This window comes from Cyprinus carpio, chromosome B6 (assembly GCF_018340385.1).
Source record: "Cyprinus carpio isolate SPL01 chromosome B6, ASM1834038v1, whole genome shotgun sequence".
NCBI classification, from domain to species: Eukaryota; Metazoa; Chordata; class Actinopteri; order Cypriniformes; family Cyprinidae; genus Cyprinus; species Cyprinus carpio.
In genome coordinates, this window is record NC_056602.1 from 23,408,500 (window position 1) to 23,422,946 (window position 14,447).

At 35.9% G+C, this 14,447-nt stretch overlaps 1 protein-coding gene across 2 annotated transcripts in view; it reads right to left on the bottom strand.

Moving 5' to 3' along the window:
• The window catches only part of pdzrn3b (PDZ domain containing RING finger 3b), an 87,340-nt gene that overhangs the window by 18,462 nt on the left and 54,431 nt on the right, over positions 1–14,447 (bottom strand). Inside the window, exon 1 of one of the 2 annotated variants that reach the window (XM_042726365.1) lies at positions 124–680. The exons of the other annotated variant lie outside the window; for it this stretch is intronic. Coding sequence (XP_042582299.1) covers positions 124–390 — 267 coding nt within the window. The 5' untranslated portion in view covers positions 391–680. Of the gene's footprint in view, positions 1–123; positions 681–14,447 lie in introns of those variants that run through there. 2 annotated transcript variants of the gene reach the window in all.

The window sequence follows — 14,447 nt, forward strand, 5'->3', positions numbered from 1 at the left end:
ACAATGGATCAATCAACAATTCTGAACGCCACGACTAAGAATTTGTAGAGAAAATTTCAGAAAATTATATATATATATGTAAATAAATTCTTGAATAACTTCCTGTAACAACTGATCAGTTACCTGGCATACTTCATAGAGGAGTTTGTACTGCTCTTGAGGCTTCTGTAGAGTACAAACTCTGCACCCCATCATGGACAGATCACACCATCTAGTCTTTCTCTTAGAGGAGAGCAGGAACTCAGTGTGCTCCTTCCCTCTGTTTCTCTCTCTCGTTCCTTCACATGCGGCTGCCCTCTTGACCATACACCTTGTCTTTTCTCTTCCTCCTCCTTCTTCAGTGTGTCTCACTTTCTTTCTTCTGAAACCTTTACACAAGCTCTGCAGCATGAACTATCATTCAGTATGAATATGTGCATGAAGATCTGAGCCAGTCCCCCTCTCTGGATCTGTCTGCTTACACCGGCAACACTCTACTACTTATACACGCCCACTTATGCATATTAAGCACAGCCTCATTGCATATTCATTAGGGGGCTGTCCTGCAGTGCTGCTGTGTGTACTAGGGTTGTCAAAATGACTGAAAAGCTAAATTCTAATTTTCTACTTAAATTATATTCGAATTTTAAAAGCATAATTTCAGTTAGGGGGAAAACAGCTTTTGGCTTCTCTCCTTAGGCCACAAGGGGGCAAATCATGCAAAATATTATGCATGTTTCTTCAAAGCGTAATAAAACAACACGACTATCTTTGAAAAAAAAGTTTGTAATGTTTAAAGTAATGTTTATAAACCATATATAATTAATAAAGTTGCTTAAACAATTAAAAAAAAAAAAAAAAAAAAAAAAAGCACCATGCATGTATGTATAGTTTAATACAATGGACCGAAAACCAATCACAGTACTTTCTTCATTCAAAAATATGAGATACAGTGGGATGGGGAAAAACCGTCATAAAGTCTTAAGACATGTTTTTTAAAAGTTGAACTTGAATTAATTTTACATGGCTTTCTAAACATGCCGCTCTCTTGTGAGAGACGCAAGTGGCATGCTGATAGATGTCCCCTAGAAAATGTGATAAATATGCGTTCTGTGTGAACGGCTTGGTTTCAGCTCTGACGTAAACATCTTCTCCACACTGATGCTCTCATTTTCCGCAATATATTGAATGAACAACGTAACAGCGCCACATCTAGTGGGTTCAACTGGATATGCTAAAAAGCATTAAAATGCAATGACACAATGCAACGTTTTTGCATTCGAATGTGGAATTTTCTTTTTTAATTCGACGAATATTCAAAATTCTATTTTTTTTTTGACAGCCCTGGTGTGTACATGATGACTTGGGTGCGTTTCAGTCTGCTGAGGATGAATTCATTACTCATTCCACCTGATGTGTAAACACAAATGTGACAAAACAGCAGGGACTGCTGAATGGGGTCTGATAATTATGCAAATTGCAATAAGTCATTCAAATTATTGTTAATGCAACTAAAGATGTTTTCTTTTCACCACTAATATTGAAGGATAATTGAATTTTAAAGAATTCTAAAAACAGTAACAATCAGTTTCGTCTTTATTTTGCTGACCTTTGGTATATACTGTAGCATGCAAAATGACAAAAGAATAATCAGGGCAATCCTTGGGGCTTTTTTTCCACTAATAAGTGGGCTGACAGCCAAGCAAACAAATCTACAGACCGAATGTTTATTTTTTCGCCTCATGGACCAGGTGACTGATGCAGAAAGACACTGTGCTCTCGGTTCCCTGCTAATGTGTGAGTTGCCCTTTACGGCACCATAGCTGACAATAGGGCAGTGCAGACCTGGCATCGGCCATGTCCACCACTGTGGTGCCACTCAGCCAACCAAACATAAGTGCCAATTAAAAGGATGTCGAACCATGCTGGGGCAGTGTTTCTTATTCACGCAAGGGAAACGATGATATAATTTCATACACTAATGGGGAATTTTGCAAATCGCTGTACAACAGGTTGCTAGTAGTAGGCGCTCTTACTGAACCACTGTAATGAATCACGTGCATTAACTAAAACAACTCAAACGTATACATTTTACACCAGATCGCCAATTCTGGCTGGAAATTAATGACTGCTGCCAGTGTGTGCCCTTTATTACATACACATTTAAAAATACAAACCAGTCAAAAGATAATTAAAAATAAATATATTAATTAAGGATGCACCAATATAAAAAATCTGTTCAATTCCAAGTATTATTTTCATGTTACGGTCAAAGGCTGATAAATGGCAGATATTAAAATAAAATACAAATATATTAAAATGTATTAATATTAACATTTTAAAGATATTAAATTTTACGGATAATCAGTCTGGGACTTGATCAAGATTTCATTTAACAAGTTTATTAAACTGTTTTTAATTTAATTTAATTGATTTTTAGATGACAAGGATAATCTAAATGTTTACACAATTAAAGGGATAGTTCACCCAAAAATGAAAATTCTGTCATTAATAACTCACCCTCATGGCGTATCAAACCTGTAAAACCTTTGACACAAGTTGTTGAAAATAGTTGTTATTTTAGATTTCTTTGTGCACAAAAAGTATTCTCATAGCTTCATAAAATTAGGGTTGAATCACTGATGTCACATGGATTTTAACAATGTCCTTAATACGTTTCTTGGCCTTGAATGTGATAGCCCCATTGCTGTCTATGCAGGGTCAGAAATAGGGTTGGGTATCGAAAACCGGTTCCATTTTAGAACTGGGTATTCGATAAGTGTGCATTTCAATTCTGCCAAACGATTCCTGCGTTCACATTTTAATGTAATTTAAAACAATTTAATTGCAGGAAAGGAAAGCACTTGCACCCTGTTTGCATGCAGCGCACATTAAGTGCAAGCGCGTGCACAGAGATCAGCGGTCGGCAGTGCGGGTTCCTGGTTTGTGTCCGTTCTCGGACAGTTCCGTGTATTTCCACTGTAGAAAACGTTATTCCGGGCCAAAATCTGACTTATTTTATATTTATCGACCAGTATGCAGAAAACTACATCAGTATATAATCATAAACATAGACATTTTTGTCTTAAGTGAACATAAACAAATGAGAAAGAAAACTCTTGTACAGTATTTTTAGCGCTGCGTGCGTTCGGTGTTAAAGAGCAGCCTATAAACGCGCTGCCTGACATTAACGTTAAATCAAAGAACAAAAAAAAAATAATTCACTGATCTTGACTGAATATATTTAATAACTTTAATCTATATTTGATTTATTAAAAGAAAACAATGCAGTGTTTTTAATAATTTTTTATTACAGTTTCTAACCCTGAAATTTGGTTCAGTTGTATTTATTTATGCTATTAATTGATTTGTTTGTTCCTATTTTATTACTCACTGTTTACTTGTCTTTAACACTTTAATATTTTAAATTTATATAAATTTTTTTAATTAACTTTTTTGCTGTGGTATTTTTTTGAGGTATGATTTTTGCTCATGTTATTCAGCTGCAACAGAATGCTTTGTAAAAAGACACAGAATAAATGTTTGACTTAATTTTTTTTTTTTATATATTGGATTTTTATCTTATTGGAAGCGAAACTAGGAATCGATAAGAATCTGAATCGATAAGCAGAATCGCAATCGATAAAATTCAAACGAAACCCAACCCTAGTCAGAAAGCTCTCGGATTTCATAAAAAATATCTTCCGAAGTTCTGAAGATGAACAAAGGTCTTACGGGTTTGGAACGACATGAGGGTAGTTAATGGAATAATTGAAATTTTGGGGTAAACTATCCCTTTAAATATCCAATATCATTTGCCAATGTATCATGCATCTCTAGTGGTAATAAAACATACACGTCAACTACACATAAGGAGATGATATCAATGGGTATTTCAAATACCCGTCAGAAAATATAGAGCATGTTATTTCTTTGTGGCGTGACAGCTGAATGTCTGCCCACATTCTATACACATCTCTGTATTTTCAGAAACACATTTTGCACTCCAAAGATATCAGAGGAATGTGAATGGTTTGTCTTGTTGTATATTCAGGGTTATCAGATGAGAAAATATTATTTCAGTCGTGTTTAAGCTGCCTCTGCCCTATATGAGCTATCATCTCATTGACCGGGAATGTGTCATCAGGGAGCAGCACAGGAAATTAGTTGGCATGGACCGTCCTGTCCTACCAGCCTCTGTAGGAAAGGCTATGATGAGAACTGAAGTGTATTTGTATGTATGTTTATGTTTAATCTGGTGGCAGAGGAGGGATTTCCTCAGACCAGATGTTTCCATATGATATATAACTGTCCCAGTTTCCTGCCGTTTCCCAGACTGGCTCTATAGGATCATTCCTCTTCCAATGTTCACATCATTCCTGGACAGTCCTGATGTCCTCTATGCAATCATAATCCCTTCCTGGCATCTCTGGTTTTGAAATGATTGACAGCCCTGAAAGTTTGAGATCAAATGATGTTATCAAAGCTCCTGGAGAAAACAAAGGACTGCAAGACGCATCATGCCGAGCAGATGATGAGGGTATGGTTTATTTGAAGACATGGTATCATAATTTGGACATCTTTCCTTCTTTTCATCATCTTCATGTTTCTATCTTCGCTCCCTAGAGGTATTGTATTATTTGGCCTTGATAGGCGAGTGTATGTGTGTATGGATTAGCCTCTGACCTGCTTAAGGCTGAAATGCTCGAATAGATTTACAGACTCTCGGCTGATCTCACCTCCAGCCTTAAAATCACAACAAAACCAATACACTAAAAATTCACAAAAACTTTAAAAAAAACAAAAAAAACAAAAATAATAACAATAATAACAAAAAAAAAAACAAAAATTTTTATATATTTGTCATGGTAATTATTTGTTGTTGTGCCAACTGTGTATCTTGCCTCCTTTCCTGGGGAACTAATTTTTATCCAGACTACTGATCTTTAAATTCGGGAAAAAGAAAGAAAAGTAAAGAAAAAGACAAAAGAAAAAGACAAAAAATGGCCATTAATGAAAGTAGGACTCCTGTTGCCTGAGCCAAACAAAAGAAGCATCCCAAGTCACAGATAATGATGTTTCTTGGGGTGTCACAAGCCACATGGGAGGTGGAGGAAGGGCCAGAGAGGAGGTGAGATGACAAGAGGGGTGGGTGGTGGAGGCTATATCATCCCCACTTTAATTAAGACAACACCGGCCCTGGGAGAGCAGTGTCCTCTTACTCAGGGTCTAAGCTCTGATGCAAACATTCATATTCATCGCCTGCTCCTCCAGATGTCTCGCTGTGGCCCCACTGGACCGGTTTAACAGTTGTCTTTGTTGATGTTTTAACAGAGATCTCAGTCGCATGGATTCTTTGTTAAAAACAACACTTTGAATCCAACCCTAAGGAGGTACTTGCATTCATTTCAGACTTAATTTCATATTGTTGATATGGCCCTCTATGGCAATTATGTATGTATATATGTATATACATAATAAATATACACAGTACACAAACATATATTATGTGAACAAAAACTTTTATTTTGAATGTGATTAATTGCGATTAATCGTTTGACAGCACTAATATATATATATATATATATATGATCAGTAATTATTTAATTAACACATGCATTGTAATTAGTTGTTGTTGCATTCTTTTATATTTATTTTTTATGACACTTAATGTAAAATGAGTTCTGCAATATTTATCTCTGAATGAGAAATTATCTTAGAAGAAAAGATACATGTGCAATAATTGTATTTGTAGATTTCAACATGCAAACCTCAATACCAGAAAGTAGGGCTGCCCAATTAATCGAATTTCTAATCGTGATTACAATTATGGATGCCACAATTATGTAATCATTAAAAGTGTATGTTATTCTGCTTGCTTAAGATGTTTTCTTTTTTTTATTCTTTCTACATGTTATCTTAAAGGTTTTTCCCATTATTTTAATTTTAGTTTTAGTATAACTTTATAATACCATTCATATTTTTTTAATTTTTTATAATTTTAAGAAGAAACCACCAATTCGATGTATAGTTGACATTTGAGGCTTAATACTATACAAAAGCACTAAAAGTTTCTCAGTTAGTGTTTTCAGCTAGTTTATTTTCATATAAAATACGGCATGCAGTTGCATCAAACAATGGTATAAACATCATTCAATGTAAATTGTGATAATCGTAATTAATAAATCGCAATTACAATTTCAAGGGAATAATCAACAATTATGATTTTTGTCATAATCGTGCAGCCCTACCAGAAAGTGACAAAATCAATAACATGGGCATAAATAAGCCAGTGAATAGCAAAACATGTATCATTTAACAGAAACAATGTAGCTTATTCATGATGTAATGCATGCTGGGAACTTTCAAACAAAATGCAATATGTAGGCTAACTGTTTAAACTCTATTAGGATTTTGGGGGGAATAGAGTTGGTCTAACATGTTCTTACATGGATTCCAATTAATTTATATAATTTACACTCAGAAAGTCTAATAAACTAGTCTGAAACAACCAGTGTTTCTCAGGGACTGTACAGTACATTACTGCACCTTGCACTAGAGATCAGAGTTCAGTTCAGGTGTGGTTGGGAGTTAATGGAGCTGTGCCCTGGCATTTTTAACGTACCGCTAGGCTAAATGTCACACTATCACTCTCTCTATCGGACAGCTTAAGCTCTGCAAGGAAGAGAGAGATTTTCAGAGGTGCTCATCACACTTTTATAGCAGGGTAAAGAGCAAGAGACTGGGAGAGGAGAACACTTCAGTGATGGACAGACACCAAATGATGAGGGGAAACTCTGGGAGCATTTTTAACAGTCTCTGAAAGTTTGACACAAGCTTGTGTTTCAATCATGCAGAATATGGAGCTACAACAGCAATATGTGGAATCAGAGACAATGTACAGTCAGTTGTTCATTATTGCAAAAACAAAACATTTAAATTTAAGATAATATGACATTGAACGGATACTTCTACCCCTCAAAGCCTTCATCTATGGATATGTGCAATAAATGTAACTCCATAAATTCAGAAAAATGCTTGTTGAAAAAAGTGGCATGCAATGCAAAACTGATCCTTGCTGATGCCGATGCTTTGCAATGATGAGAGAAAAAGAAAACAAATCCTGTCTTCAGAAGCCATCAAGAAATCTCACAACACGGCCACAAAAGCACACACCTGAGACCACTTGGAAGGATTTTTCTAGTGACAAAGCCAGAAAAAGTCCTAAAATGAGGTCGAGGACTCATAGTAAATGAACAACTGATAGTGAAAAGCTGTCAGACTCCACACTGAGAGGATAAAAACGGATTTAGATGTGAATAAATTGGCAGAGGTGATGACAGAGGTGGGTCTTAACTGAGGTAAGTTCATTCTCAGCCTCTGACTGGCACATCTAATATGTCTTCGGCCCTGGCTGGGTTCCAGCGAGCAGTCATCTGCCCTTCCCGGTACAAAGTGCAATTAACGACTATAATAAGGGCATTAAAATCAGAGCCTAACCTTTGGCACAATAAAACCTCCTCACTCGCAAACCCAAGCCTAATAAAACAATATTTACGGTTCATTATCTAAATGCCCTGACATTCCTTTACGGAGCCAACTCCCAGTGCTTGTCACCACTGCTATTAGACGGGATATTAAAAGATTTCATATTCAGCCCATGGCTCTTAATGCGCAGAGAGCAAGTTTTATCAAGCATTTTACAAAAGCACAGCTGCTTCTTGATCAGTTTTGCTCTGTTTCAGAATCACTTAATCTGATTATATGGCAGAATCAGCAACATCTGATCTTAAATTAGAACAAACATGATTTAGACTTGTAGATGTCGAATGAGGTGACTTACAATTTAGACCTTGGTGTGCTAATCAGGAGTCCTCATTAGATTTTTCTATCTTCATTTAGCATATGCAAAGTGACTTAAAACACAAGTAAGCCATCGATAATGGTTGAAATATTACAAACAGGACAGCAGGGGCCATTAAGGTTACACAAAAACCTTGTCAACATCTGAACAAGCCCAGTCAGAGATGATTACATGGAGAAAAAAAAAAAAAAAAAAGAGAAGAAAATAATCTGTTTAGTCTTCCAAGCATTTATGCACTGCAAGCCGATCAGGGAATTTCTAGGAGATACATTCTCTACTACAGGCTTTTGGGATTACCTCTGACACACCCTGTACATTTCTACTCTGATTACTTATTTATAGGATTTGAAAAAAATAAAATAAATGCCAGATGCCAGATGTTGTCTATATGAGCCGTACGGGGGCGTTCTCTCCAAGGAGGCAAGGGAGGCAGTGTCTCCTTAAAAAATTGGATGACAAAATAATCAATATTACAAACATAAATTGCAAATATTACTAAATATGGCATTAAAAGTATAATAGTCACTCGTTTTTATAAAGAAACACTGTCCAGCAGTGACACCTGCAGCTAAAGTTACAGCGGAGGCTTGCCTCCCTTCAGCCCAGCGTGCCGTGACTTTTCTGGGTTGTAATTGAATTTGAATGGGGGAAGTCATGTGAGAGGAGGCAATGTCTCCATCGCGGTATAATTGGATATGATCGGTTATGATTGAAAGTGATTGGTTCATGCGATAAATCCCGCCTCTTGTTCTCGATGGCATTATTGACTAATTATAAAGTAAGTAAACAAGCCGCGTTTCCACTGTTGGGCCAAAAGCGGGCATGCTAGTGCGTGCCAGGGCCAGTCGCGTTTCCACTGTCACTTCTGGGGCCAACGACCCAGGCTGGCCAGCTGGGGCTAGAGGAGTGGTTATGAACAAAGGCGGAGAAACCTTGGGCCAAAGCGGGCCAGCTGGGGCTAAAGGAGTGGTTATGAACAAAGGCGGAGTTTTCGCCGCATCTGGAGAGCGTCAGCGGCGCGGATCATTTCAGAAAGATAACAGCTATAACATAAACATTAAAAACTTTTAAAAAATAAACTGAGCTCAAATCTCACTTTCAGTCAGCAGCGAGTGTTTAAAATAACGCGATCCGATGTGGATTATAATCATTATAAAAGGCAAAAATATTTATAAGCGATGTAAAACGCTAAACATTAACATTACCATAATAAACATGGTAAATGCAACCACTTGGAGAAATTAGACGTCAGCTTCTTATTCTGTATCACAATCATGTATTTATTTAGTAACATATTTTATCTGTCATAAGTCTCATCTCGAGAGTTTAGCTCCGCGTAGCATGTCATCAAAATATAATAATGATTTTTGTTCGGGAGCTTTTATAAAAATAGAGTTATTATCATTCATTCTGAATGTGACGTATATAGGCTACTGTGACTACAAATAAACAGAAACTACTGAATAAGCAGGCTATTTTCATAAGCGTTAGAAATAAAAAAATAAAATAGAAATACATTATTTCTGTGTGATTAATTCTGAGTCCTGATAAATTGATTCATTATGATCAATGTATCACTTATAGTTAAACATCGATGCTTTTGGATTTAAATCTTTAACAAAGCATGCAAACAAATGGCCGCTATGTTATCATGTTCGTTTTGTGATCGCGCATGTTCCAGTGATTTATTTCTCATTAGTTTTCTGATAACTTCTCTTTGTTGTTGAAATGGTGGGGTTGCATGACGTTGTTTCAAAGAGGCATGTAAAGGGCGGGTTTTAGTGACGCGCAACGGAGCTTCTGGCCCGACAGTGGAAATGCTGTGCTATTCTGGCCTCGTGCTACTGGCCCGAGGCTATTAGCCCCGCCCCGCCCGGCCCGTTTTAAGCCCTGGCTCGCACTGGCCCGACAGTGGAAATGCGGCTAATGATGGCATTATTGACTAATTATAAAGTAAGTAAACAACTCTACTTTGTGTCACGTCAAAATAAAACTTGAAATGGTCTGGAAACGTGGTGACTGTGTCAGTTTTTAGTGAGCATTCAGCGTGATGAAAAGATTAATCTTCGTGTCTGTGGCCGTGTTTACAGAGCTTTAATGACGATAACGCGAAATAAGTTGACAAAAAGAACCGCTGAACATCAGTTCACAAATAAAAAAATATTAGTAACATTTTACAATAAGGTGTCATTTAATGTGTTAACTAACGTAAACAATGAACATTTATTACAGTATTTATTAATCTTTGTTTACATTAGTTAATACAAATACTGTTGTCCATTGTTAGTTCATGTTAGTTCACAGTGCATAAACTAATGTTAACCAACACAACTTTTGATTTGAATAATGCATTAGTAAATGTTGAAATTAATATTAACCGAGATTAATAAATGCTGTAGAAGTAGGCTATTGTTTATTCTTAGGTCATGTTAAATAAAGTAGTTAACTAATGAAGCATTATTGCAAATTGTTTCCAAAATATTGTTCAAATTGTTACTGCCTTTAGTTATTATTTTGGAATAAATATAAAAGTGCATAAAAACACTATGAAATGTATAATTAGTATTAAAAATATAAAAAAAAATTATATTAATATAATACAAAATTTAATTATTTGTTCTCTTTTTTTTATGTAATATTTATTTAACCAGGAAAATGTGACAACATTAAGTGTAACAGGGACACACACACACACATATATATATATATATATATATATATATATATATATATCAGTGGCGTGCGGTGGCATTTAAAATGAGGCAGTTACACACACCACACACACACACACACACATGTGTTTTATAAGATTTTAGTAAGATTTTTTACAATAACAAAGAAAACAAGTAGGTAGAATACAAAAAGAATAAATTTGCATTTATTTTAAAAATATGCTAAAAATTTGAAAATAAAATCAAATAAATATATAAAATAAATATGCTGAAAATTTGCATTTATTTTTATTTGTCTCTCTACACTGAAAGCAAAAATGTGCAAAAAATATGACAATCGCAGCCAATTCATATTAAATGTTAGATCTGCCCTTAAATGCAGCAACATTTACATCAGCTCACTTTGTGCAATCACACTTCCTGCCTGTTTGTCTCCAGACAGATCCACTCCAGACAATACAAATCTTGTTAGCGAGACGTTTTAAATTGGATAACATGTCAAAGTATAATCAGATAACAATCAAAGTGCAATTTATCAAATCTTCACCTCAGATTTGCCTCTCTATATTGAAACACCGTCGTCTTGGGGTTTAGACTGCAGTCTCTAATCATTTTAGCTTGCATGAAAAATTCATTTGTAACAATTGCCATTATTTAATGTCTCATTTTCCAAAAGGTTATCTTATCTTATATTGACTTTTTAAGAACATGCATACAAAAAAGCTTCTGGTCGATTTGTGCATGGTTGAATGGATCATCAAGCGCAGCTAGATTTTTGTTAAAAAACATTCAGATTAATCAGCCTTATTACTACACCAGTGCTAATGACGCAAAATTGTGTGTGGTAGAAACAAACAAGCGCTTTGAAGACGGTTTTCAAAAGCAGGAGAAAAGCGACAAATGCTAATCAAGACTGTCATTTGGGAGCTTTTGAGTGTATTTGTTGTTTCTTTCAAATGTCTTTAAGAGAGAACCACCAGCCACAAAGAGGCGGTTTCCCCATTAGCGAATGCCGCAGTGTTCCCTTACTCCAGGGTTATTAGCGTGGCTCTAATTCCCTAAGAGCTGTTGTCCCCACATAGCCACAGTGAGCTGCCTGTCTGTTTGAAGATAATTTTACCCTAGTCTTCCCATAGCCCCTCTTTCCAGGGCTGAGAATGGGTGGAGTGGGGAATGGTTGTCTGAGGCTTTTAAAAGACCCCAGGTCCTATAATTTTCATCCAATTCAAACTTCATTTGTGCTGAAGTACTCCTCAAATGCTGTCATTATGGGATACAACACTATGGCTCACCAGACTCCATTAAGCAGGGGAACGAAGGAGAGTCTTAACCATAGTCAGCTGCCTGACAAAGAAAGAGGGAGAGGGGGTGAGCAAAAGAGAAAGAGAGTGTTTTGCAAATAGAAAAATGAGCATCTCAACCAATGCCTCTACCAATATTTGCTATACAATTGCCAAAACATACAAAAATAGTTCAATGCCTAAGGGGAGAAAAACCCTACTGTCTGCTGTATGCTGCTGGGCTGATATCTGTTAAGGCATTAAACTATAGTAAGATTTATAGTTCAAAGTTTTTATACTGTTTAAGATATCAAAGGGAACAGTTTATGTCTAATGCTGGAAGATGCACACCTGGCACTTGTATGAAAACCTGAACTCCTCTTAACAAACACCAGAGAATAGGGTAGACATTTTCCTAAAGACTGACTACAATAACTGTTAAATACTGATAATAATAAACACAAGAGGGAGGAGACTATTCTATGCATTACATTGTTATTTGTAATTTTCTTTCCCCCATACAAAGGTGATTTTTCAAAGTTTTTAAAAACAAAGACACTGTATATATAATATATATATATATATATATATATATATATATATATATATAATATATATATATATTACACACATTTAGTAGCCATTTCTGAGGGAATATAACTGTGTGTATATGATAAAAATTCTACTTACAATGTATTTGATTAAATTTGATAATAATTCTTAAAAAGAATTTTATTTATGATGTATTATATAATATTAATAGCAATGTAATTTAACATCCTTTAAAGGGAAATGATAAATTCCATTTATTACTGTATAGCATTACTTATTTCTTAATACTGAACGATAGAAAACTTTTACCCATAAGCCATCGCAATTTTGCTATTGGCAATGCAATGTTTTAAGTAATATAAAACACACTAGAACTAAAATTATGGAACTTAATACTGAACGATAGAAAACTTTTACCCATAAGCCATCAGGTTTATGACTGAACCCCATACTCACGCAACCCAGCCTCTCTTTATAATATTAATCACTGCTTCTCTCTCTGACTTTGGCTTCTCGAATGGAGTCATATTTAGTGAGGCATATCCTCTCTCTCCTGACTGCTTTTTCTGTCACATGTTTTCAGTTACTATTGCCAGAACACACAAAGAGAACCAGTGCCATAATTCAATAAGGACAACAAAGGGAAGAGGGCAGGAGGAGCCCCCTTCATTGTCAGTTTAACGGGTGAGTGACAGTGGCCGCTCTGCATCTTTCTCCTAGAAACCATAACAATGAATTCTAACTTTGTACCCGCCATTCAAATGTTGACACTGGGACCTTGCAGGGCCTTCAGGGGTTGTGTTATATGTGAGGGTGTGTGCAGATGTGTGATGGGGCGGAGAGAAAGGGTCTTCAACCGGGGCCCTCTAAAACAGACACTTTTTTTTTTTTTTTTTTTTTTTTTTAAAGCAGGCACTTGGCAGCTGATCCACAGCTCTTACATAGACAGGAGTAGAACGGCACTCAAAACAAAATGAGGCAAATATAATAATTGGTGTATAACAGCAATATTACATGAAGCTCTTTAACACTTTAAATCATTCGTATTTCATGTGAAATTACCCAAATCAAATTTGCTCCTACATGTATATTTAGCTCCAGGGTGCATTTATGAATTAAAGCTATTACTAAACCAATCCTTTAACTCAGAATGTAATGTGCCGAAATAAACCACAGTGTGCAAGCAGAACCAGCTTAAAAGGATAGTTTATCCAAAAATGAAAATTTGATGTTTATCTGCTTATCCCCAGGGCATCCAAGATGTAGGTGACTTTGTTTCTTCAGCAGAACACAAATTATGATTTTTAACTTCAGCCGTTGCAGTCTCTCAGTCTACAATGCTTGGTAATGGTAACAGAATCTATGAGAGAAAAAAAAAACATGCACAGAAAAATCCAAATTAAACCCTGGAGCTCATGACGATACATTGATGTGAAAAGACACAAAACAATCGGTCTGTGCAAGAAACTGAACAGTATTTATATTGTTTTATATCGTTATTTTTATCGTTGGACCATTGACACTCCTGATTGAGATTGTAGATAGAGTGTTAATGATCCATTTGAGAGATGGCTGGCGGTAATGCACTTATAAGTCTGCGATCCGCCATAAAGCCACAATAAGATGATGATGCAGGCTGCAGTGAAGCACATTCACAAGAGTTCTAACAGTTCGGACATTGCGTGAATCAGAGGTAAAAAATAAATAAATAATATAAATACAATTCAGTTTCAGTTGCACAGACTGATCGTTTTGTGTCTTTTCACATCAATGTATCGTCATGAGCCGCAGGGTTTAATTTGGATTTTTCTGTGCATGTTTTTCTTTCTCTCAAAGATTCTGTGACCATTGACAACCATTGTAGACTGAGAGACTGCAACAGCTGAAGCTAAAAATCATAATTTGTGTTCTACTGAAGAAACAAAGTCACCTACATCCTGGATGCCCTGGGGATAAGCAGATACACATCAATTTTTCATTTTTGGGTGAACTATCGCTTTAAGGTGCTAGCCAGATTAATATGGTTTGTAATAGGTCAAATTTGGTCCTTTATGGCCGTAGCTCATCTTAAGTGACTGATCAGCAAGAATACTAGCAGAT